Consider the following 27,607-nt stretch of genomic DNA (forward strand, 5'->3'; position numbering starts at 1 on the left):
AGAATGTCACAGTTCAGCATGATCTTCCCTTTTCAAAACTGGGGCAAGGGCATATGTGGGTTCTCTTTGCACGTGTACCCTTATTCTCGGCACTTAGAAGCTCACTGTCCAGCATCATTTGGAGACGGAGAGCAAAAATGCAAGCACAGAAAAGCTGGTATGACTGTAGCTCTGCAGATTAGGTTTATCAAGAGGCATGACAAAAATGGAGTCTCCCAAAGAACTAGCTGTCCCAGATCTGAGAAAGGCCAATGCATGTTCAACAAGGTTTGGACGGGGGGTGTGGCAAAAGATGGTCCTGACCAGTCTCTCATAGACATACCTTGGCTTGGTGCTTGCCCAGTGCCAGGCTCAGGGGTGGCAAGGAAAGGCTGCCAGGGAGGCTTAAAGGGACCACAGAGCTCACCTTCCTCCCCCAACCTTTGCTCTCTTCCCTTTCTCCATTGCTCTTTTCAGTATGTCTTTTTAGATCAGCCCTTTCTTTTCTTCCTCTTTCCCGTTGGTTCAATAAGATCCTGTTCCTTCCTGTTTCCCCTCATACCCTTTTGTCTTCTCACCTCAATTTCACTTCCTAACCCTGCTTCCCTGCCATGACACGACAATCAGTCTCCCTTGAGTCATCCTTACTTCCCCCCAACGTCCCCTATCACTCTGACGTCTTTCCCCCTTCCTCCCCCCAGCTCTGACGGACGCGGTCCTCTCACCCCACCGAACCCTCCTCCTTTATAAAGAGATTTTCCTCTTTTTAATCCACGAGACCCCCGTCGCAGCCTCAGCACTCGGCGCACCGTCGGCAGCGCGGGGCGAGACGACCCTTCCTTCGCTCCTTCCTTCCCCCCGCCAGCGGGAAAGCCCCGGGCGGGGACAAAGCCCCGGGGGGCTCGGCCCCGACACCGCCCCGGGGATGGGCACCGCGGGGCAGCGCGGCGGCGGAGCGCAGGTGGGCGGCGGGGGCGAGCTCCTCTCGCTGCCCGACGGCGCGGCGGCCGGGCGGGCGGGCGCTGCTCCGCGGGCGCGGGCGGGGGCGCGGAGCCCCCGGAGGTAGGGCTGGCTCGGGCGGCTGCCCTGCCGGCGGAGCCGCGGAGCCGTCGGGAGCGCGGACGGGTCTGCCCGGCGCGGCCGTGCGAGAGCGAGCGCGGAGCGGCGGGGCCAGGATGGGGAGGGGGCTCCGGGAGAGGCTGGGTGCGGGGCTGCCGCTGTCCGCGTCGCTCGGAAGTTTTCCCCCGCTGTTGTTCGTACGCTTGAACATTTCTGTCTTCCGACAGCTTTTAAGCTTTCCGTTTGCATCGCATATTGTGGGAGAACAGATTCATAGGTTTCATGCTGGACAATTAAATCGCAGATTTTAAAATATGACAGATGTCACAAGGGGGACAAGACTTGGCATTCCCATACAAACACTTTAAAGATGAGTTTTGCTGTTGCAGCTATTACTTATACATAGTTCTAGTATTACTTAAGGTAGTTTTGTCTTCAAAATAGAGATTTTTATTATTAAAAAAAAAATGGCCAAGATCTTCTATGTCTTGTACCAAACTAGTCTGTGACTGAAAACTTCCCAGACACTGAGGACTTGGTGATACCAAAATAATTCAGTGCTCAATAACTGACTTCTAAGGATAGTTTAGCTTCCACCCACGTCATTCATTCCCCTTTGTGTTCAGAGACTGTAACCACTGGCTGTTGCTCCACAGGCATTTAAATTGGCATGTGACATTAATCTCAATTACATCTGAAACTCTCATTTCATAAATTCACCGGAATAGTCTCTTGAAAAACCATCTGAGGGCTTTTGTGCACTAATTCTAAAAAGCCGGCATGCTAAAAGCAGACCTATTATTGCATTCTCTCCAGAGGTCTTAATGAAATAGGAATAAAAGAAACAGTTGGGACTTCAACATGGCTTTCCATGTGGAGGGACTGGTGGCCATAATTGTCTTCTACCTGGCAATCCTGGCAGTAGGGATATGGGCTGCTTGGAAAACCAAGAACACCAGCAGCGAAGGAGATCGCAGCGAAGCTATTATAGTCGGTGGAAGAGACATAGGTTTGCTAGTTGGTGGATTTACAATGACAGGTATGTAAAAGACCACCTTATTGTTTCCTAGTCAGTGTATAACTTGTCAGTTTTCCATCTGAATGAATTGCAATCTGCATGTTGAGTAATGCAAAGTGGGGAAAATATATATACTTTTTATCCAGTTTTTTAATGAACAGCCAAATGTAGCATCTGTATAAAAACAACATATGTTTGTAAATATTACCAGAAGAATGTATTTTAGCTAGTTTTCATATATTTTCATTACATGTTCATCTGTAGATCAGATTTTTTTGGGACAAAAGTATGGATTTAATATAGATTAATTAGAAAGTTTTAAAATAACTGTTATTGTTTTTAAACCCATCCAAATTTGTGTGTTATTCTTGGGTTTCTTTAATCTGAGTGTAGGGAAAAAGACTGGTGGGAGGGGGAGGGTGTACAACATAAATTAACTTTCTAAAAGAAAATTGGCGTAACTGCAGACTTGTACAGATTTCAGCAAACTTATTTTGTGGATTCTTTTAGCTTCTTTTTCAGCAGTTGGACAAATTAATACTTTACTCTCAATAGTAGTATCAGTAAGAAAAGGCTGGGTGAAGGAAGAGTTCTTCACTGATTTTGTAAACAGTGCTCTCTGACTCCCAGAGCCAGTCAAACCAGCCATCCTACATGGGTAAATAAGATATTCACAATACTGTCCAAAATCTCAAAACTCCTATTATGGTAGTGGAACAAAAATAGGAAGAGTGAATTTGCCCACCATTATATTAAGGCAAATTAATGTTTAGACATGTGTTGTGGTTTTGTTTTTTTTTTTTTAATTCTTAATTTAATCTAAATCCTATTCAGGCAAAGCCCTTTCAATTGTCAAATTGAATTTATCTGACTATATTTATGTTTTGGTGTTTTGCCCTGTTCTGCTTTCATGAAGATCTAATAAGGAAGAGCCAGGTAAAACTTGAGCCAAAACTCTGCGTTCTTTATTTGAGATAAATTCATATTCTTTTGCAGGGGCGTTTTGCTCATTCAAAGACTGAATGTTTAGATATTAAGTAAAGAATGTTCGTAAAAGTCAATAAAGTTTGAATACAGTCAGATGTTCTACTTTTTGCACTATGCTGTAATTTACTGTATCACGCATCCATCAGCTACTGGTGCATAAGATATGATAAGAGTCTGCTCAGAGTGAGAGCTGGTTAGACTGCTTTCTGCTGAATGAAATGTTTTCAAGGGCACTGAAAGTAGAATATTTTGCAAAAATATTGGTTGCCACAAAACAATAAACATTAAATCAGGGGAGCTGAGATTAAAAAAGGCATTTCCCACAGAAGTGGCTACGACTCACAGCTCTGCATATAGAATGTACAAATTCTGGTCTCCTTAATCCTATTTTGCAGGAATATTTTGTGTTGCAGCTGAAACACAGATGAGACCTGAACTGGGATTTCGTATATCTCAGACATGTTCTATAGCCACCACAATTCACATCCGCACATGTTCCTCCTGTATTGTGCAAGCTCTAGGGATGGCGCAGTATCTCATCTTTGCAGCAGAATATCAGACTGATCCCAATACCTTTGGGTTGTTAAAACTATTACAGATTTTATACTGTCAAGGCTGACACTCTTTCTCCCCTATGCCTTCCTTAAACCTGGTAATTAAAGCTTGATATGGCAATTAACCTACCTTTCAGTTGTAGTGTGCCATGACTGGCGCATAAAGCAAGAGCTAGGCACAAATCTGCTGAGCCAGGGATTAGTCCGAGTTTTGTCTCAGTGAGGGTGTTTGGGGCATTCGACTTCTAATGTCATAACAAAACAATTATGAAAGTAAACTGATGAAAATCCACAATAATTTTTACAGGTTGATAATTGTTACAAAATGGACACATTATTCAAGGGCATACTTGCTTTTTAAAAAATGGTTTATGCTGATTTTTGCACCTCGCAACCATGACTATTCGCAATACATTACTATTCCAACATCATCTTTATGTTTTTCAGGTTTAATTGTCGAAATATAAATTAGCAAAGCCTACCCTGCAACAGGAAAACAGGAATTGTTTTAAAGATCTTCAGAAAATATATTGGTTTTATGTACATTAAGTACTTTAGATTATGAGATAAGGCCTAATTGTCTCTATTTTGCCTGTGACAAACACTACAATATTCCACTGGTACTGGCCATAAAAGTGGCAGAAGTTTCTAGGGTTACTTAGTGGAGAGAATGATAGTACTTAGCCTATAAATTTGAAATAAATTCAGAACATAAGCATCAAAGTCAAAATTCCAGAGTAAATATAGCTGATTTTCTAAACATTGAAAAATCTTAAAGGACTACCTATGAATAAAGGCTGTGGATATTTTTGGATATATGCTATGATCCTGAAGAAGAAAAAGCTGTATCAACCAGCTACTGAAATGCTGAACACAAAGCCTGTTGAAGGTTGAGTGTGTCTGCAAATAAGAAAACAGAAAGAGTGAAAAGGTTGAATTGTAGATGAATCGCAGCGGCTTATATTAAAATGAAATAACATTGTACCATAGTAGACACATTTAATCTGGGTATAGTTTTATATAATTATAGATAAAATGTTGCATTAAATACTATCATTCTAGCATTCCTTATTTTTGTGAACGATTTTTCAAGTGATATCTGCAATGAAATTGAATCTAATTTGATTTTAGTGATTGAGTTTAAACCTCAAAGGAAATAGTTGAGATTACATAGATAAATGCACATAAACATGACCCAAAATTACATCTATTGATATAATTACATCTATTGATGTAATTTTTGCGTTTTAGTTGGATAGAGCTGCATAACCCTTCCACATGAAAAAAAATATGCAATTCTATTTTTTTCTAATCCTTGGATCAGAATTTTCATTTTACAGAACTTGTTGAGTTTATTAAATAATTTGAGTGTTCAGACATGGAATTCTTCCTGAAGAAGTGCCAAAAAATTGGTCTCCTAGTATATATCACTATATATCAAGAACTCAGAGATCAACTTCTGTGTGTCTCACAGGAACTAGAAGAAAAATTGCACTCTTTACCCTCAGTATTTGTCTGATCTTTTTTACAGTGCATGTTTTAAATGGATGTAATGGATGTTGGTATTTGCTGCATTTTTTTTTGTTCTTCAGACAGCAGGCAAAGAGAAGATTAAAATAGATTACCACATGAATGCTTCCATAGATTATTAAATATTGTATTCCTTTTGGCTGATTTGGGCAAAAACAAAAAGAATTTAACAAAAAATAATGGTATTAAACTAACTTTATATTGTGGCTTAGCAAACGAGGATCAGAAAATTAATATCTAAGGTTGAAATCCCATCCTATCTTATCCCTTTATTAAATTTCTAATGTATTTACCTGTGTCAGTGTACGTGCTGACTATCCATTCACTCCCTCAGAAAAAGACATAACACACCTCCTAGAGCTCTGTGGTCCTTGACAGGTGTTCCAGAACAGTGATGTGCACAGAAAAATTGATTAGCAGCAATTTTTCAAATGCCAATCTAGAAGTCAAGAAATAAAATTTAAAATAAGGGCTAAATCCTTCATGCCACCTTACACAGTGATATCTGTCTGCAGGGCAGACAGTGGAGGGTAATGACCCCTACAACATCACACAGAAGGAAATTGTCTTGATCACCTCCAGAAGAAAATAAGGGAGCTAGGCATGACATCCAATTGCCCTTTGGGGAACACCTGACACCTCTGTAGCAACCCTTGGCAAATCAATGCTGGAGCTGGAAGCCCCCTTCACCACAGCTACAGCAGTGTTGGACACCTGCCCTTGACTATGGGATATTATTCCCACCTGTAACCAAGTATGTAATTAATGTAGAATTCATGCTTATGCATTTTCTGGGGAAAGAGACAAATAAGCTTCCCTTTCTAGATATTTACTTTTTGATATTGTATACAGGTGCTTGTTCCATAAGATTATGCTGCTTGAGGCACAATAGGCAACACACATCCCAGGTAGTGACGGATTTTTCCAGAGAGTGGTGTCCCTCAGGGGTCCACGTCAGGACCAGTACTATTCAACAGCTTTGTCGAGGCCGTGAACAATGGGATTGAGGGCACTCTCAAGCAAGGTTGGAGATGACACCAAGATGAGTGCTGTTGTTGATACTCTAGAGGGAAGAGATCCCATACAAAGGTACTGGCCCAGTGAAACAGACCAAGTGTAAGATCCTCCATCTGGATCTGGGCAAACCCAAACATGGATTCAGGGTGGGTGATGAGTGGATGGAGAGCAGCCCTGTTGAGAAAAACTTAGAACCACAGAACTGTACAATCATCAGGATTGGAAGAGACCTTCAAGATTATCCAGTCCAACTTCAAGCCTGCCACTGTAACCCCTAAATCACATCACCCAGTGGCATATCCAGACACCTCGTAAACACCTCCAGGGATGGTAACTGCACCACCTCCCTGAATGCCTGACCACCCTAAAAGTCAAAACTATTTTTCTAACATGTAATCTGAATCTCACCTATCTCAGTTTAACACCATTTCCTCTTGTCCTTTTACGGTGGGCATGGTAGAAGAGACTGACCCCACAACACTACATCCTCCTATCAGGCTGTTGTAGAGAGCGATGAGGGCCTACACTTTTCAAGACTAAGCATACCCTGCTGCCTCAGTTGTTCCTTATCAGACATCTTTTCTAGATCTTTCAGGACCCTTGTCACCCTTTGCTGGACACCCTTCAGCATCAATCACTTTCTAAAGTGAGGGGCCCAGAACTGGGCACAGTACTAGAGGTGCCGAGTATAAGGGGATGATGTCTGTCCTGATCCTGCTGGCTGCACTATTGCAGATGCAAGCCAGGCTGCCATTGGCCTTCTTGGCCACCTGGATACATATTTGCTCGTGTTCATCTGCTGCTGACCATCACCCCCAGGACCTTTTGTGCTGGACTGTTTTCCAGACACTCTGTCCCAGTCTGTAACACTGCCTGGGGTTGTTTTGACCAAAGCCTAAGATTCAGCACTTGGGCTTGTTGAACCTTATGCAGTTGGCCACAGCCCATCTCTCCAGCATGTCTATATCGTACACTCCTGCGGATCGACACTGACCCAACTTCGTGTTACCTGCAAATTTGCTAACAGTAGACTTAATCCCCTCATACAGGTAATCAGTAAAGATATTAAACAGGACTGGGCCCAACACTGATCTCTGGGACAACTCTGAGAGAGTTGGGCTTGTTTAGCCCGGAGAGGAGAAAGATCTGTGCAGACCTGATAGAAGCCTTACAGTACCTAAAGGGGGTTTATAGAAAAGATGGGAATCAGGGCATGTAGTGATAGGATGAGACGAAGAGGTAGGGAATTGAAGGGTAGATTTAGATTATATATTAGGAAGAAATTCCTTACTGTGATGATGGCGACAAACTGGAACAGGCTGCCCAGAGATGTGGTTTCCCCATCCCTGGAAGTGTTTAAGGACAGGTTTGACAGGGCTTTGAGCAACCTGGTCTAGTGGGTGGGATTCCTGCCCATCACAGCGGGATTAAAGAGAAGATTTTTAAGGTCCTTTAAATAAGGTCCGTTTAATAAACAGAAGATTTTAAAGGTCCCTTTCAATCCAAATGATTCCATAATTCTAGAACTCTGGTAAACAAAGTATCACACTCCCCTCTATCCTAATTCACACTGTAAAGAGTCACTAAATCCCAAATATTTGACAGCTTTTTATGTAGATTATGCATCCTTGCTCTTCTCATTAAGAATCAGTCTTAATCTATCTTCTCCATGTGGTCCCATATGGGCATCACTCACCCCTTATCTCTGTAGTACACAATAGCTCTTGATACCAAAAGTCTACTTGTAACAGCTCTTCTTGGGTCACTTCTTTTGTTGCAGTCTTTCTCTGCATGCATACACCTCATAGAAGTCCATTATACCATTTCCAGCAACAAAATGGTTCATTCCTGTGCTTCAAATTGCTGAAAGGGGGACAATTGTAATTCTCTGGTTGTTGGAGATCATTGATTCTAAAGCAAAATACCCTCTAGTAGTACCTGAGAGATATCACAGTCAAACGGAAATTTGTACTTATTTAGCTCTTAATGAAATTTCTTAAGGAATTTTATTAAATTTTCTTAATTTGTTTTTCTCTCCAATTTAAGTTTGTCTTAAACACAAAATCAAGTTTGTTTGTACAAGAGTGGATGATGAGAAAATTCTGAGGAATGTTTAAGGAAAATGCATTTCAAACTATTGTGACTTTTTACACAGAAACCCTAACTACTCTTACATGAAAAAGTAAAGGCTTCTGACACAAACCAAAACATCATTACAAAACGCTAAGACTTGTAATGGTCCGTCTGCCCTTGTTCAAACTGTAAACTTGGATTTCTAAAACTTGCTCATTATACATTAGAGATAATAATTTTTTTTTGCATGAAATCTGTAAACAGGAAGGGATGAACTCTATTACTTGATTTGTTATGAAATATTTTTGCAGATGTAATCCAACACATTTCTGTGTTGGAGTTTTTCTCTCATATATACTGCTGATCCCAAATGCTCAAATGTAGACACTTCCCTTAAAGGCAGAGAATGAACTCATTAAGTGTCAGAGGTCGGTATATTAAAAATACTGCTTTTTGAAGAGAGAGATAAAATCAGAAATATCAGAGATAGCACATATCCTTTATTGAATATGGTTCAAGGAAGCATAAAATAAATTAATTAAAGATTAGAACTTATATGGCAACAAAAAAAGCATCACAACTCTATATAGAAATATTTTGAGAACTCAGAGTTTATTAGTATGCTTCATGTAGCAACAATTTAAAATTTAACAAGGTTTAAAAGGCGTTTTTTGGTTTTTTTTCATGAAGGTCCTGGTAAATAATGTGTTCATTAAACTCTTGCCTGATTTAAATGTTCTTCTTCAAACTCCCCCTTATACCTCTCCTTCATTTGTACTAACACAAACCAAATAATAATGGTAAACAAGTAGTGGGGGATTCAACCCTCACATCTTCACTGACAATAGAGAGACTTAGACACTTTGATGATTGTCTCAGTCCATTTGACTTCTTTTTTTCATATGCTTAGGCTGTAAATTCAAATTAGGGCTGCCTTTAATAAAGGGATGCCATTCCTGGCACTTGTATTGTTCATATAATAAAAAATAACCATATCATATAAAATGATGATTTTATTATTCAGTGTGTGAGCTTTTCTTTCTTTGTGGATATTAAAGACTTTTCCATCTCTTCCTTTTCAGCCACATGGGTAGGAGGAGGTTACATCAATGGGACAGCAGAAGCTGTGTATGTTCCAGATTATGGTCTAGCTTGGGCTCAGGCTCCTATTGGATATTCCCTTAGCCTGATTGTAGGTAAGAAAATGCTAAAACTAATAATCCCTCATTTTAAAGAGTTCTGATATCAGGTTCATTCTTTGAAATAAAGAACTAGGGTCTGATAAAAGGTTGCTGAGGTAAACTGGATCCCTTCTTCTGGTACATTTGGCTATTTAAAAAACCAACCAAAACAAACAAAAAATCTTTATAAATAGTTTGATATCTCAAGTCTCCTAAATTGCTTGCCAAGACCTAATTGATTTATTACAGCCATAATCTTTGGGGGGGGGGAAGGGGGCGGGGGGGGGAAGGGGGCAGAGGTGGTGGGGGGGGGCAATTGTCAATACCAAGTTTTTAAGTTGTCAATACCAAGTTTTATATATTTGAGTTATCTTTAATTGCCTATATGATCTGGAATATGACCCAGGTGCCAAGGTATCAGTACACCTATAAATCTTGGAATTAGACAAATATCCTTTTGGGTTAGGAAAGTGCTTTTACTTTATAGATATCCACCAATAATCTAGATAGCTTCTGATTTTGTGTAGGAAGTATGTAGCACATATTTTCTCTGACTGGAAATTATTTCCTTCAAACTGAAACATGCAATCTCTTAAATGTAGTACAAAGCTCTAAATCACATGTCAGAATGCAAATGCAGAATCCTGATATATGCAGGGTCAGAGTGTAAAATACAGACAGCATTGCAAGTTTTAATGCTGCAATCATGGTTCAATTGTTTAAAAAGCATGTTGTAACAGAAAAAAAAGATGCTGTGTTTTTAATATTCCCTTAGCAGGACTGATATACTAACCTTTCTAATATTACCTGACCTCTCAGTCTATTTTGAGTCTATTCTAGGGTCTTCCTATGTAATCTGTCCCTTTGCTTCCTTTGGTTGCTTATCCAGATCCTCTTTCAAATTTTATTTCTTATTATACAACTTGTTTTCCTTCCTCTTTCTTTTTTCCCCGTGAAAATGCTTTCCCATGGCCTGTCCTAATTATCCTCACTTCCCAGGCAGAAGCTTCCCCCACTGTAGATGCAGGCCAGGTCCAGTTCTGGCAGTGGTTACCATCCCTGAGAACAGCTCTATCTGCTGTAAGGGAAACAGTGACTGTGGATTATCGGTGCTGGGATCCCTGACGCAGGGAGAATGATGCACAGAACTCCACAATATCAGAAGGCTAATTAATTACTTTATTATACTATATTATGCTAAAATTATATTATACTATATTACACTAATAAGAACTATATCACTACTAACCAACTAACTAGAAAACCCTGACTCTCTCTGCCCAGTGCTGACACAGCTGTGACCTAATTGGTCAATCAATCCAAAACACCATCACCAGTATCTAATTAAGAAATCACCTTGGGTAAATGATCTCCAGAACACATTCCACATGGGCACAAACACAGCAGCAGAAAGCAAGATAAGAATTGTTTTGATTCTATTTTCTCTGCTTCTCTCACAACTTTTCTCAGGACAAATGCTGAGAAAGCTAAGTCCCTCTATGTTCAGAGGACATGTGGATACCACAGTGGATGTCTGCCTGGAGATGAGTTGGTGTCACTATAAGGTCATGAGGGTCACGATCCATTGGTGTCATTAACTGGCTGTTAGGATTGGAGTCACAAGCATCCTCCTGGCTCTCAGCCTCTGCAGAATTGACACAAATTAACAATAGTCCAGAAGAATTAGCTTATTTTGTTCTCTCTGATGTTTCCATCTGTTTATGGAAACCCAGACTTGTTTTCCTGAAAATTATGATGATGACTGCAGAGAAAAGCAGTCTCTCTGTGGAGCACGGAGAGATATATGGAGAGAGGAATTTCTCTAGGCATGATCTGTATATGAAGGCTTGAGGGGAGGAATTATTTTGCCTTCTTTAATAAGAAAAAACAACATAATCAAAACTATACAAGGCTGGGAGAAATATTACTGCTTCAGACAGGAAGTATTTAAGAGTGATGTAATCTTCCTGTTTGTTCTCCATACAATTTTATTTTCCTTATTTTTTCAAGCAATTTAGTTTTAGAAGTTTCAATACCTCCTATTTCCTTTTACAGGTGTTTGAGGATCCTAATATATGTTTTTTCTTCTTCAATTGTCTTTTGCAATGATGGCATAACAAGTAGAATGGGAAAAAGATCCAGTACCAAACCAAGAATCACAAAAAAAAAAAAAAAAAAAAAAAAAAAAGGGTTTCTGCATCTACCTGCCTAAACACAGGATTCACATGAGCACTAGAAATTGGGATGCCAGTGTATTACCCAGTACCTTCAGTTCAGGGAACTTGATGAAATGAGGAAATATGAGTTATAAAAGGCAATACATAGAAATTTAGAAAATCTTCTGCACAATACAATGAATAAATGACCTATTTGTCATGAGGAACCTAATGAAGGGTTGCCAAATGCCATACAGTATATCTTATTGGAAACTGACAGGGTTTCCAGTTCATTATTATACCTTATACAGCAGTTTTACTGTGGTGACTTGGTTATAGTCATGCGCAGATCTCAGCTACACAGGTTTCCATAGAAGGGCTCTTTCAGCTTTCCTCAGATAGGTCCTTTTTTTTCCCCAAGACAGAAAGAATTTGAGGAGGGGAGGCCTTTGCACATTTATGTACAAATCCAGCTCATATACCAGCCAGGCAGAGCGGAATAGTGATATATCAAAAATCCTGAACATACATAAGTGAAATAACCATATGACAAATATTCATGAAATCTGACACTGGCAGAACTCAGAATGACCCCTACAACCCCCTCTGACCTATCCTGCAGATGTAATAAAGTTGTTTCAAACATACATAATAAATCTGAATTGTCCTGAAATTATCAGATTTGCTGTGTGTGTTCTAAGCTACATGTGAAATTTTATTTCTGATTCAGGATCTCAAGTGGTTTTCTTTTTAGAGTAGGATTATGTGAAACTTCATGCTGGATTCTGGTCTAAGAAACAACAGGTTTAGATAGAAAAGCCATTCTCTTAGGCTAATCCAAAATTAGACATAACTCTGACAGAGTCTGTAATGGGAGATTACATAAACTGAGACAGAAAAAATAAGAAAAAGCCTTTTTTAAAATCATCAGACTATAGATACTAATGGAGTGTGTGTGTTTAAGTAATTCTGTAGACATATGAAAGAGTTTCCAGAGGATATTTTACTTACAAACAAATAGTATTGGTGACATTTTTGTACCCTTAACTGTCAATGAATGTTTTATCCCTTAATGGTAATGCATTTCTAAACTGCAGCTGGTGTCTTACGCAGCTTTTTTTTTATAGGTGGCCTTTTTTTTGCAAAACCCATGCGATCCAAAGGCTATGTGACAATGCTGGACCCCTTTCAGCAGCTTTATGGAAAAAGGATGGGAGGACTACTGTTTATTCCAGCTTTAATGGGAGAAATGTTTTGGGCTGCTGCCATCTTCTCTGCCTTAGGTAAGGAATAAGCAGTATAAATATTAATTTATTACAGGTAGAAATTATTAAGAATATCAGAAATGCATTAAAATCCTGGCTTCAAATTGTGGTTGTTTAAGCCAAGTGATTTGGACTGTGACATTTCTAAGACCCATGCTAACTAGCAAATAAGTCTGGTAATGCTAACCCTTTGTTATTTTGATAAGGGAAAGATATGCAAACTATATATTCATTTTCACATACCTTTAAGTTATCCCTCTTCAAAGAGCGTGAAAGAATTTTGGAACTAATTTCTCTTAATAGTGAGGGTGACATAAGTGATTCCAAGTACCACTTTTGTGTCAAATCTGAACCAGCTTTTCTTTTAGATTCTGGGATGAGAGAAGGCAGTCAAAATTTCCCTTAATGATATGAACAGTATTTCCAATGCATCTAAACAAAATAATCCTTGCATATAGGAGATCTACATATACAGACTATTGCATAACACAAACAATAGAAGTAAACCAGATGCTGATCAACAAATTGAAGAATTCTTCAATTCTAAATGGCTTTCTTCTTCACAAAATGAAGAAAATACTCAAGAAAGGATTTGGAGAATTAGTGAAACTATGACTCAATAGAAAATCACTCAACTACTCATCCAGCCCTGAAAAAATCAGCTTCCAGGGTTTTTAATTCTATTTCAGTCCTGAATTTAGCAACCCCTTTAAGAACAGAGAAAGCCCTTGAGTTGAAGCACCAGTAATTGACTTTTACCAGCTAATCATACTAATAATGCACATGCATGTGGTAATGCCTTCTAGCATAAGCTATTTTAAACAAAAATAAACTTTGAAGGTACTCTCCAACTGCGCTCTGATGAACTGCAAAGCAATGGGGAGCTTGTTTACCACAATTTCATCACAAAATCCTTAAAAGACTAAGAAAAAACTGCATGCTGAGGTGATAGGAGTTGAATAACTTGAAGAACACTCAAGAGTATTTACAATATTTTTTGTTAAGGACATGCTATTCTCCTTTATTTTAACACAAGTGGTGTGAATACCCTTCTAGATTTATAAAACAGCCAACAGTTAAAGACTGTCAATGATTATAAAGGTCATTAAAGATTTTGATTTTAATTATTTGTGTGAGTGATCTAGTTCCTTTTTCACACCCATGCTCACTGACGAATGTTTAATCCCAGTATTCTTCACTACTTGTTTTTCATCAATACTCCTTGCTTGGCAGGGTTTTAGATGAGAAACACTGGTCTTTAAGCTGTGCAAGAGGTCTGAGCTTGTAAGTCTTAACTATATGAATTTAAGCCCCATTGTGCAGCAAAAGCCACATCTGTCAGCTCCCAGAAGCTCTTATATATCACATATCATATTGTCTTCTAAGGCCAAAACTCTTCCAAATACGTGCTCCAGAATATCCATCTACAATAACTGCAAGCACTAAAAGCAAGACGTTTCATTGAAATCAGCCTAATTAGAAGGAGAGGAATTTTTTAAACACTGTCTTGAAACATTGCAATCTCTTGGCATAGCTAATACATCTAAGGGAAGTGTATAACCATCCTGATAGCTGCTGGAGGGGCAGTGCAGGAGGACACAAGCTTTCAGGAGGTTTCTTGGGTGCACTGGCAATGACTTCTTGACACAAATGATCAGTGAGCTGTTGTAGGGAGGTGCTCCATTGAACCTGTTACTTAGACACAAGGAAGAACAAGTCGGGTATAAAGGTCAAAGGCAGATTTGGCTGCAATATGCATGAGATGGTGGAGTTCATGGTTCTGAGAGAGGGGAACAAGGTAAATATCACAACTGCAACCATAGACTTCAGAAGAGTAGAGCTGGGCCTCTCCAACATTCTGCTTGGAAGAATCCCATGGGAGGCTGGAGTCCAGGTGTCCAGAAGAGCTTGTTGATATTCAGAGATCACCTCCTCCATGCTCAAGAATAGTTCATCCTAACAAAAGGGAAAATGTGGACTGCTGTTGAATGGGATGGGGCAGCTGGTGGTAAAAGATATGGAGAAAACTGAGGTATTCAGCGTCTTTTCTGCTTAATTCTTTACTGGTAAGATCAGTTTTTAGGAATCCCAGGACCCTGCGAAGCCTGGGAAAGTCCAGTGCAAGGAAGACTAGCTGGAAGAGAACCAAGTGAGGAAACTTTAAAATAGACTGTACAGACACAGTTTCATAGGAGCTCAGGGGATGCATCCTGCAAGTTCTGTGGCAGCTGGCTGGTAGCATTGCAGGAGCATTCTCAGTATTCTTCTAAAGACTGTGGTAATCAGGGATGGGCATAGCTGGTTTTCACAGACAGAACAAGACAGTATAGTCCTTACAGACCTTGAGCAACGTAAGGAAGTGCTGTTGGGACACTTCTCTCCTCCATTTCCTAAGAACCTGCAAAATGACACATGCTAAACTTAGACCAACAGGAGCAATTCTTTTCCCATTCACTTCAAAGGTGCAGAAAGTGTGTGCAGAATATAGAGGGGAGGAATTATTAGTGCTGTTACTAAGTGTCAGACCAAAACGAATATATGTAACTTAACAGAGGTGGGGTTCTCATCAGACATGCTCTGATACACACACTAACACACAGTGCTTTGGTTTTCCCCTTAGGTGCGACTATAAGTGTGATTATTGACGTTAATGTCAATATTTCAGTCATTATTTCTGCCCTGATTGCCACTATGTACACACTTGTGGGTGGGGTTTATTCTGTGGCCTACACTGACGTAGTTCAGCTCTTCTGCATCTTCCTGGGACTGGTAAGTTTGGCTTTTTTCACTCTTTTGTAAAGGATTTTGTCCTGAGCAGCTGAGCAGGATTTTGTCCTGAGAAGGGCCAAGCGTGTCCTGGGGTATACCAGGCAGAGCACTGCTAACCAGTCAGACTCACAGACTTTAAAATATTAGAGTCTGCATTTGCATCAATGTACAGCCTGTACTTTGGAAATAGTACTGTCCAAGAGGTCGGATTCTTTGGCTTTTTTCCAGCCACTCTGGCAGTCCAACCACTCTTGCAATTCTTCTCTAGAGTATACATCTAACTCAGAATAGGACTGGTGCTGACTCCTTCCCTGTCTGTCTGTAGGACTGTGACTCAGGCACTGGAAGGAGGCATCAGACATAGGAAGCTGCTGGTAAAGAAATTCTGTCACTGGGCCTGCAGAGTTGATACTCTACTGCTCCTCTTCTCTGTGGTTGTCACCTACACAGCTTAGTTAACCTATTTTTAACTTAGTTAATTTAACCTTTTGGCTTTTCCCTCATTTCCCTCCACCACCCTTGGAGACTGTAATACAGGAAGTCTCACCAGATGTCTTGGCTGTTTCAGTGTGGAAGTGTGGCTATCCCTCATCAGCTATCAATGATATGATAGTGGGTAGCTTTTTATTTTCTGCTGTTCTTTAAGTCCCATATTGAAAAACATCAGTGTGACAGGGTCCAGATCACAAGGGTGCAATCAAAGAGTGATGGCTCTGTTTGCCAGTGGCAGTGACAGTCACAGGTGTGCAGAGAACAGTGATATGCTAAAATAAATGGAGTGGCTCAAGATGAAGGAATCAAAGGACACCTTGAGGGCCTGGTAGTCTTTCTCTGCTTTCAACAGAGCTCTTGTGCAGCTCTAGGGGAAAGCCAGTGCTTACACAGGTGGTTACTAACCAGCTCTCTGTGTGTGCTTACTCTGTGGCTTCTTACTGTGAGGACTATGACCTTTAAGTGATTTAATAGAAATGCAAATCTAAGTTCCAACTTGCCACCTCAAATGAAAAGTTATTCCAGACTTTCTTCCCTCATATCTTTGTTCTTCATCTGAACAGAGGGGAAAATACTGTCTCTTTCCCTAACATAAATGTTAGTATTTGTGAAACATTAAGTTTCTACAGATGGTATGCATTACAGAAATTCCCAAAACTGGAGATAAATCAAAGTACAGAAATTGTCTTCCAGAGTGATCCACTCATGAACCACTAGAGAGCCTGATCCCACAGGAATAACAAAAATTAGCATGAACCTGATGGGGGGCGGGGGGGAGGGGGGGGTGGATTTGGAAGCAAATGAAGGTTGTACAGAAGTTTTCTAAATTATTATATCTATAGTTTTATAGTGTTTTGCTTAATTCAGGTTGGGGTCTTTATGTAATTTCCCATTTGAGATAAACAGCAATAATGTAATGCTGAAGAACTCATATTCATGAACTCAAGAGTGTCATCAGTGAGGCTGAAGAGTCACTATCTAAATGGTCATGCTCTGAGGAGGCAGGTTTAGATCAGATGGGACACTCTCACAGTAGATGTCGCAGCAGAGGGGAGCACAGATTCAATTATCCCAGCTCCTCCTCCAGACTCTGGAGCAGTTTTTACTCACAGTGTCACAGAGCTTTGCTGCTGCTTCCTCTAATGTCTGGTGGTCCAGGAAAGACTGTAAACAATATGTGAGGAGGTTAGGTAATCTAGAACAAAGTTGTATAAATGTGTCTTTGCTTCTACTTGCGCAGTTTCTGTTTATTAATTCTTTGCTCACACTCTCCAGGACACATTTGATTTATCCACTACCAAGCCCTCTGGGTTTCAGAGATGTTCCACCTGCACATAATCTGACTTTTGCAAATCATCTTGATAATTTGGTATTCAATCTTATTCAAACAAGCAAGAATAAGAAAACTAGATGAGTGTTAATATTTAAATTTCATCAATTTAGAATATCTTCTTTAGACCTGAGCACATTGTTTCTCTTTGGTTACAGTGGATCAGTGTCCCCTTTGCCATGTCCCATCCTGCAGTAACAGACATTGGGCTCACAGCTGTGCACCAGGTGTACCAAGCACCTTGGCTTGGATCTATCAACTCACTTGACATTTACACATGGTTGGACAATTTCTTTTTACTGGTAAGTGGTGATTTGTATGAAGGAGTGAAGCATTTAAGCACTTACACCATGTCACTGTGACAGCTGAAAATGATAAGAGTCTAGTTAAGAGCTTCTATCAAACTGAAAACTTTTACCCTCTTGACTCCTGCTTGATATTTCTGCACATTTGAATGCTTTCAGTGACATATGAGCCAGCATTGCCAGGAATGCAATTTAAATATCATCAGACTGAAAGAGCTGACATGTTAAAATTAAATAAAAGTGTGCAGCTAATGCTTAACTGATGTCATTGTTGGCAGAGGAATTCATATATTGCAGAAGGCAATAAAGACATTATACAAATGATTAAATATGCCTTAGGTATAGGGGAAGAAAAACTGTGCAGAGATGGATGGCAGGATGGATAAATTCATACATGCACACATGCCAGAACGAACCAAGGTTTTTCATTATTTAATACCTATATTACACATGGGATCAGTGGTTATTAAGTACTTTCCATTAGAGGATCTAGAAACACATGCTAACATTTTCCATTCTCAATGTCCCTATGCAAATTTACTCTGGTTTTATTATCATGTTTTAATTTAGGATTACATTTTCTGGCTTTTTTAAAAATCCTCTCAGCCAAAAATCGTCAGGTTTTTTTTATAATTGGTCTATTAAAAGATGTTATTTTATTCAGCATTCTCTCAGAGACCTAAAGTATGACATTAGCTCAAGTGGCTGTATTCTCTCCTGTAAACCCAAAGGTTCCATTTCTGCTGTTGACCAAAGGAAAGTTCTGACATTGCTAAATTATGACACACTTTCTTTTCATCTTGTCTGTTTCATTATAGCTCAAGAAATTTACACATTCTTGGAAAGCTTTGATAAAGGAAAATTATTATCAAAGCAGCAAAGAAAAACATTCATAAATAGAAAGTCAAAACCGGACTTGTCTGTGAAATATTAATTTAGTCCCTATGTGTGCATGAAGCTATATGAAACACCTGTATACACACTTTCGGGTCCAAATGCCTCCTGCCTCATTTAGTCTATAGAAGTAGGTTATGAAATTTGCTCGGCTTTTTTTCCACAGTGTTTAGAGACAGACATTTGGTTACTTAGTGGAGACTATTCAAATCCTCAAGACAGAATTGTTAGCACTTGAGTTTTCAACCTTCAGTAATACTCTTTTGTGTCATATTTTGCAGAAATAATTTTAAGTCCAATCAGGATTCTCAGTTACATATCCAAATAAAAGAAAAGGCTTTTTACCATAAATAAAAACTTTTCCTTTTTTTGCCTATGTCTTCTACCAATTTCTATTTGTAGAAATTCACAAAGGAAGACAAAATCTTGCTCTGATATCATGTCAGAGTCTAATCTAATTTTAGTGGAAGAGGAGTATTGGAGGGCAAATTCTTCAAATATGAAATATGAAAATATTACTTTCTATAAACTTTTATCAAGTCAAAAGACTTGGTATTACAGAGACTATGAAAGAGCAAAGTGTTGATGCTAATTGTATAAAAAATAACTTGTCTAAACGAATGGGATTTAAGCAACTTACACAGGCTTAGCATTGCTTGTAAGAATAAAAGTTGCAGTTATTACTGGCTGGCTGATATTCAATAAATAAATTAAAAAGTAGCAATATGGCTTTCAGCATTCAAGAGATGCTTGTGCATGTTCTCTATATGGTGATAGTAAAACAATTCAGCTACCCCCAGTCACAGCATGCTGTTGTGTTTGCAGACATTAGGAGGAATTCCATGGCAAGCGTATTTCCAGAGAGTTCTTTCCTCGTCTTCTGCCACATACGCTCAAGTTCTGTCATTCCTGGCTGCTTTTGGCTGTCTTGTGATGGCTATTCCTGCAGTACTGATTGGTGCAGTTGGAGCATCTACAGGTAAATTATCAAAAATAAGTAGTACAATAAATGTAAAATGAATAGTGCAACAATTATCTGAAAATAAATCTTGTGTTAGATATAGGTGACAGGTAGGTTAGATAACCTAAATGGCATCATTTTCAACTCATGACTCGTTCAACAGAAGACTACACAGAAAAATAATGTTATAGAATATTTCTCCCAAAGGAAATTGCTCCTACCACAGTGGATGAAATTAAATAATTTTGTACATTCTAGGTATCTACAGACACAATACTTCTATTCAATGTTTGGGTTAGACTCTGGTACTTTTATTTGGTTGTTACAGTAATAATGGGGAATGGCTGAGGGAGCTGTGGTTATTTAGCCTGGAGAAAAAGAGACTGAGGGAAGACATTTTGCTCTCTACAACTACCTGAAAGGAGGCTGTAGCAAGGTATAACTCCCACATAACAAGCAACAGGATGAGAGGAAATGGCCTCAAGTTGCAGCAGAGGCAGTTTAGAATGGATATTAGGAAAAACATGTTCACCAAAAGGTTTGTAAATCACTGGAACAGGCTTCCCAGAGAAATGGTGGACTCTCCATCCTTGGAGCTATTTAAAATATGTGTAGCTGTGGCTCTTGGGGATGTAGTTTATTAATGGGCTTGGCAGTGCTGGGCTGATGGCTCAACTCAATGATCATAAAGGTGTTTTCCAACCTAAATGATTCTTTGATTTGTCAGAAATTGCTTACCTTGCCAAGGTGTTTTTTTGTCATAGTGAAAGTGATCCCCATCTCAGTGACTGTGTAGTTAAACTGCTAAAAATATTCTGTTAGAAATGTTTACATTGGTTTTAGCCCCATTTGTAATCCAAAAGAGTAAACATGTCACAAAAAAACTTGGATCCCAGATTTATTTTATTTAATAAAACTACATTTATGAGCGATTTAAAGTTTATTTTAGAGACAAGGAAAAATGCTGAGCAGAACCAAATCTGCCTAATAGAAACTAGTGCGACACTGCCTCTCTGAAATGCCATCAGTCTGTCCTAGTAACAATTTGTTAGTTGAATGTGCATGAAAATGTGGTAATATGAATAGATTGCTACACATGAAGAGGTGCTATGGCTGCTAATGTTACTGATAACATACTGGTGTCCATACTGCAGCTTGGAACCAGACTGAATACGGTGTCCCTGACCCCAAGAGCAGAAAAGAAGCAGATATGATTTTACCTATCGTGCTGCAGTACCTTTGCCCAGTCTACATCTCATTCTTTGGCCTCGGTGCTGTGTCTGCTGCTGTGATGTCCTCAGCTGACTCCTCAATTTTATCAGCAAGTTCTATGTTTGCTCGGAACATTTACCAGCTTGCCTTCCGCCAAAATGTGAGACAATGTTTTCATTTTTACTTTTAGAGAAAATTTTAGGTGAGACCTTCACTAGGTGATGCACAGACTATAATTTCATAATGAAACACCTCTTTCATGTTCCTGCCTATAACTAGAAAAATAATTTAATTGCTAACAGTATGTTGAACAAACTGAAAATCATAAAAATAATTATTATTGTGACTGATGACAAAAGTGAAAAAGCTGGCTTGGGGAGGCCAGCTAGCAAGAGTTCTCATGGAACTGCAATTTATCCAAACAGCTAATTAGTGTTGCTACAAGTGTAAGTTCTATTTAAATTCTTCACAAAATGAGACATTTTTCTAATCCTTCATTTATTGGGAAATAATTTGGCAACAGAATGGTCTAATGACTTGGAGTTTTTCTTAGGAAACAGAGAAGAAGAAATTCTGATGCTGACAGGTTTTTTCTCTTTGCCTCATCATCAAGCTTTTTGCTATGTTCGAAGAGTAATGGCTTTGGGAATGGCAAACATAACCCCTAGGGTTTTTTCTCTGAGCTTGAGATTTAGATAGAGTTATTAGTTTGTAATTATTATTGAATGACTCATGCAAAGCTTTCTTTTACAATTCAGTATTTTATATTGACTGTATCTAATGTAGGGATACATGTACAGACATGAAAAAAAAACACCTAACACTGCCCCTTTTTTGCAGGCTTCAGACAGGGAAATTGTGTGGGTCATAAGAATCACCATTCTTCTGTTTGGCGCATCAGCAACGGCAATGGCACTGCTGGCTTCATCAGTGTATGGCCTCTGGTACCTCAGCTCTGACCTCATTTATATCATCATATTCCCCCAGCTCCTGTGTGTGTTATTTATTAAAGGAACCAACACCTATGGTGCCATTGCAGGATACCTGTTTGGCCTTGTCCTCAGAATAACCGGAGGAGAACCGTACCTCTACCTTCAGCCCTTGATCTTCTACCCTGGCTGGTACCAAGATGATAACAACCTCTATATCCAGCGATTCCCATTTAAAACACTTGCTATGCTCACCTCCTTCTTTACTAATGTCATAGTCTCCTACTTGGCCAAATACTTATTTGAAAGTGGGACTTTGCCGCCAAAGCTGGACTTTCTTGATGCTGTTGTTGCCAGATACAGTAGAGAACACATGGACAAAGCGACTCTTGTAAAAAGTGACAATATTGTATTAAATGAACTTGCACCTGTGAATCCACGACACAGTCTAACTTTGAGCTCAACTTTCACAAACAAGGAAGCCTTCAACTACGTTGATTCAAGTCCAGAACTGTCCAACACTGAAGATAATTAAAAAATATTGTAGCCACAGGCAAAATAATGAGAAGCAGGATATTCTACAAAGAATAGTAATAGCATTTTATCAGAAGAAAAGCAAGAATTGAGAATAAAATGCCACTGCACATTCTTTAAGTTGTTTCTAGGAGCAGGAGCATCCCATGGGAGGAACTCTTTTCTTCTGTTATCTAATATGTTGGATTAGATCACAGAGTGTTTACTAAAATATATGATCAATCCCATTCCTTCCATCCAGAGCTATATACTGTGCCATTAAAAAATATTTAAAATTTAAAATATATGTAGAAGAAAATGTGCAACAGTTCTTAGCTAGGATATCATATGAAGAGATTACAATACAGTAAGTCTGAAATATTATCACTCAGCATTTTATTGGCATTAAGTGAAAATATATTGCCACAGCTATAAGTGATTTATTGCTAAAGAGCTAGTTGCTTGAGCAAAGACAGATAGAGAAATTCCCTGGGGTTTTGGTCTGGTAATTTTTTTCCTCATAAAGAAATTTAAATAATACAATTTAGTACTTTATTATTTGTATGAGACAGCAAAATGCACAAATAGTAATAAATGCCTTATAGGAGTGTTAAACATGATATATTAATTTTCAAAAGTTAAAATTAAATCACCAACTTAAAATTATATTATAGCTGATATAAGGCAGCTTTAAGCAAAATATGTTAATATGGGTGTTCTCTTTCTTTTTCTGTGGTTAGTGGATGACACCAAAACTCTTAGAGCAATAACTGGAGTTGAAATTCAGCTTGTGAAAAAAGGCTCTTATAGAAAAACTCAAACTAAATAGAATTTTTCAGTGTTGGGTGAAGAAGACTTATCTTGACTTATCATCAAAATGGCCACAAGCAAAGAAGTCTGACACCAAGCAACTTCACCAATGGAATAAATATTGAAAATTAAAGATAATCAAGAAGGCTTGAAAAGAGAGATCAGATGATTTTCCTTGCAGAAAATTCCCAATTTTCACTTACTGAAAAAAGCTATTCTTAAAGATGCCGAAAAATCTTTTGACTTGGTCATGCTGGAATTACTCTGAAAAATCCAGATTTTCCATAGAAAATAACATTTCCTCAGAAATTTCTCAAAAAAACCAGGCTTGCCGTACAGCTTTCCACATCTCTTAAGTGTTTGCCTCTGAAAGCAGCTTGGAGAGGAACTGAAAGGAATGCTGAACCCACAAACATAGTGAGAGGCACAGTGGTGTCTTCCACCAAGTGCCGGACTCCTCCATTGATCCCTGTCCTCCTGGCCGCCGCAGTGAGCCTGCGGAGCAGCAGCAGTGGCCAGGTGCAGACAAGACGTGGCTCACAGATGGCAATGCTGGCCAGAAGCAGCAAAGTGGGGAGATGAGGCCTCTGCTGACTCTGCCCGGGCAATGCTGTTTCCACTTGCCCACGGCCAAGATGATCGTGTCTGTTCCCATTGGTATGTGCCTTTCTCAGCGCGAGCTCTAGTAGCTACATTTCTCTACAGTTAAGAGTTATACTCCAATAATTCTTTTTTAAAATCTGTGTATGACGTAAAATGTGCGTTTGAAATCCAGATATCCTCCTGTTGCTGGTCACCAGTGAAATTTCTTTTTTTAACACTCACAGCATGAGGAGTTATACTGGAGGATAGGAGATGTAAGAATAGGTTTTGCTGCTAAAGGAAGAAGCCATCAACTTGTGCATGCAATGTTGACATAAGCTTTCACAAGGTTGAATCCTTAGATATGTTTTTCTCCTTTTGTGGAGTCTTAACAGCAAACATATATGTTTAACATATAGAGAAAATTTATTTCAGAGATGTTGAGCTTTTTTTCTCCTTACACTGCATTTAAAAATAACATTGCAACTCATTTCTGAATATGCACTGTGACCTGCTTACCAATATGGAGTGTGCTCTGGGTGGAGGGAATCAAAATAAGGACCTGCACTAAAAACTCAGAGAAGCCAATATAGGAAAGAAATTAAAAATTCCTGTGAGATGAGTTAATGGGCCACCAATAAAATTCAGGGTGCTGAGTATCACAAACCAAACACGAGCCCAGCAGTCTTAATTCCCCCATGAACCACAGAAGGGAGATAAGGAATTAGACTTTATAGAGGAAAGAGGGGAAGAACAGAGGCACTGCTGAATTATTCTCCATTTTCAGCCCAAATCCACTAGTGTGAATACCTTCTTATGGTAAAATATCAAGTCACAGTTTTACCTGCTTACATAGACAATGCCTTATGCTGCTGATCCAAATTAAGTTAGAGGATTCAATTTTACAGTCACCTGTAGGCCTTCCTAAAAATTTTTCTCTTACCTCAGTTTTGTCCAGGAATTGCTAGAATTTCACTATGAGATGCTGCACAGTGACCAGATGCTTTGAATGCAGTAACATTTCAATATTATTTATTTCAAAATGCCCAGCTGTGGGGAAAAAAAAAAATAGAAGAGGATTGAGATGGAATAATTTAAGAAATTTTGATTGAAAAAGAAAAATATTTTTCTTTTGTAATTCCATTGTTGCCATAAAAATGTAAATGGTTTTAAAATTCTGAAAAAAATACGTAGGTGAAAAAACTAAGTGTTAGTCCAAAAATTTCAAACCAGATGCTTTCAACATTATCAGAATATTTTGCACTTTCTATCCTATAGAATTTTTTTTTTAATTGATGTGATTTTATGCAGTATTCCTGCTTAGATGGACTACAAAAGCCAAACCAAACAGTCCCATGCAAAGTCTGTTTACAGGTTTTGTTGCCTTAGCTCAGCTGTCCTATCATTAAATTTGTACAGAGATGTTCGTATAACCAAAGGCCATGTCTGTGATTGATAGCTGTGGGGAAAAAAAACCAAACAAAAACCAAAACAAGCAAAAACCAAACCAAACAAACAAGCAAACAAAAACTATGTTACTTCCACAGGTAAAATGCCAACAGGATGTGATTCTTTAAGCAGATTTTATTTTCAGAGAAATTATCAGTCTTTCTCCCCTTTTGCAATTTGTGGACAATAGTGCTGTGCAGTAAATTGGATTTATAATCAGTGAAGCAAACAGCTCATTTTCAGACACTGAGGTTACTGTTTCTGAGCCTACAATTTTAAAATAAAATATTCATGACACAATAATATATTTTACTTTCATATTCTTAACATTTGTGAATAACATTTATTTGACAGGTCTTTTTTTTCTCCTTTGCATGAGATGTGTTCATAAAATCAAGGCTGATAACATAGCTGACATGTCAAAAAAGTTCATCTCTACTTGTCCAAATGGGATGGTATACATATTATAAACAAACCATACTTTTGTGAACCTGAACTGAATGTAAACATTAAGTGAATTAAATAAAGTCAGATTTAGTCTTTTATTTTCATATAGTACAAGAATTTAGGATTTCAAATAGAAGTATCATAGGAAAAAATTGTTATTAATTTTTCCTTCTGCCCTTCAAGTGTATTGGTCAAGTTCCATGTGCAGTTAGTAAGTTATTGTAAGTCTGCTATTAATCAGGGCAGTATTTGTGGATGTAGTTTTAAAAAAAGTATATTTTTGTCTGTGTCAGAAATGCTATATTAAGACTATACTTAACAAAGCAGATAGGAAGCAGAATATAGATATATATGTTTTAACTTCATTTGTATTGTGTTCAATGGCGTCCATGCATTTCAGGAAAACACTGTCTGGTTTTGGGTCTATTTTGTCCATCTATTAAAAATAAACACGTTTATTTTATTATCACTCAGCATCACCTGAGGTTCTGTCTCACAAGCCCAGCCCCACAGAGATGAGGTGGTCCTGGCAAAAAGGGATCTGGCCCTCACTCCGGCATCAGCGTGGTCACAACGGCTACAGCCCTACCCCAGAACCTGGCATCAATGTTGGAAATAGAGCTCTCATTTCAGTAATCTGTCCCTTGTTCTCACAGTCACAAAGAAGAAGAGAAGCCCCTGAGCTCCAGGATAATCTACATCCAGTGGGATTCCCTGCTGCAGACCCCTTGCCAAGGACCTTTTACTTGGGGGTGCCACACTGGGACAGAAGCTGTAGCTTGATAAGGAGCATAAAATGCACTATGAATCAGGAACTACCACACCTAGGGACTGCAGCTATGATCCACTTCTATGTGAACCCACTGGAAAATGGGTCTGATAACTTTTCCCTTTGTAGAGGGACATGAAGTCATCCTGGGCATTGAATATGTTAAAAATATAATTATTTAGAAATACAAAAATTAGTGGATTGAAAACTAAATCTGTGCTTTTATACTCCTATTAAGAGTTTGATCATCACAGGAAAGATAAAAATGGGTGGTGTTCCAAATGTTAATGGCATTGCCAAATAATGGCATATGTCAAATATACAGAGTATTTATCCCCCAAATGCTTCGAAAAAACACATGAACAATACTGGCTGCTCATGGATGGGGAAAATAAGGCACACTGGTTTGTTTTCCAGGGCACTGAGTTGTTCCTTTATGGAACAAGCAGAGTCCAAGATTTTCAGAGTGTCAAACAGTGGAGACATTTCCGTGAGGCTGTAACGCTCTGGTCTCTTTTGCAATTAGTAGTTTAATTCCCACCTGCATCTTTGAAACACTGAAGCATACTTTTAGACAAGACCCCTGATATCCTGTAGCTTACAATTTAGAAAAAAAGCAATTCCATTATCCTACAGATTCAAAAAAAAAAAAGAAAAAGCCTTAAGTAATGTTGTGCTGATTGTTGCAGTGGAAACAGTAATGAATGGTTTCGCCACCCTACATGATAGATAAAATGCCATGTGCACGTCAGCTCTGACCAAAAACACAGAAAACCCTGCCGAGGAAACTCTGCTTAGGGACTCTGGGGCTTTTAACCTTCAGGAAGCGTTCCCAGAAAGAGCATAATTCCCCGGGGTGAGTTTGCACCTGACTGGAGCACTGACCTTCAGCAACCAAGACTAGAAACACAGACAAAGAAAAACATCCATCTAGGTTGCGGGGGACATGCTATGATTGAGGGAGACATAGTCTATATGAACTACTGGTGTTAATAAATAAAAGGTAAAGTCGGTGTAAATAAGGATGTAGTCAGGTATAAGGCTATGCTAGAGAATAAAGTAGTGGAGACAAAAAACAGTATTTCTGTGACTGAAAGAATTGATCAGGTTGGCTATATTCAATTGACTTAGGAAACACTGTGAGGTCAAAAGGAAACAATGAAGTTGCTTGTGGAGTAATGCAGGAAATGTGGGTAATGAGACGGAAGAACTAGAACTGCAAGCAAGATGTGGAAACCTCTCATGCAGAGTAGAGGCATGACGATAGAATGGCTCTCAAGATGGAAAAGGATTTGAAAAGACTATTTTCTGAGGTTATACAGGCCT

General features: G+C 38.9%; 1 protein-coding gene across 1 annotated transcript; it reads left to right on the forward strand.

The window, feature by feature from the left end:
• The first annotated feature begins 707 nt into the window (after positions 1–707).
• SLC5A7 (solute carrier family 5 member 7) lies at positions 708–25,981 on the forward strand. The gene is made up of 9 exons (XM_030279112.4): positions 708–940; positions 1,855–2,077; positions 9,300–9,413; positions 12,682–12,837; positions 15,440–15,588; positions 17,569–17,712; positions 19,435–19,588; positions 20,725–20,942; positions 21,623–25,981. Exons 2-9 carry the CDS (start codon positions 1,900–1,902, stop codon positions 22,244–22,246), a joined length of 1,737 nt encoding a protein of 578 aa, XP_030134972.1. The 5' UTR covers positions 708–940; positions 1,855–1,899; the 3' UTR covers positions 22,247–25,981.
• The last annotated feature ends 1,626 nt before the right edge of the window (positions 25,982–27,607 follow it).

This window comes from Taeniopygia guttata, chromosome 1, assembly GCF_048771995.1.
Source record: "Taeniopygia guttata chromosome 1, bTaeGut7.mat, whole genome shotgun sequence".
Classification (NCBI taxonomy): Eukaryota; Metazoa; Chordata; class Aves; order Passeriformes; family Estrildidae; genus Taeniopygia; species Taeniopygia guttata.

Coding starts and splice junctions, on each gene's coding strand:
- SLC5A7 (XM_030279112.4), top strand. CDS start 1,900: ATGGCTTTCCATGTGGAGGGACTGGTGGCCATAATTGTCTTCTACCTG. Junction 9,414..12,681: donor TTCCCTTAGCCTGATTGTAG/GTAAGAAAATGC, acceptor TTTTTTTTATAG/GTGGCCTTTTTTTTGCAAAA. Junction 12,838..15,439: donor TGCCATCTTCTCTGCCTTAG/GTAAGGAATAAG, acceptor TTTTCCCCTTAG/GTGCGACTATAAGTGTGATT.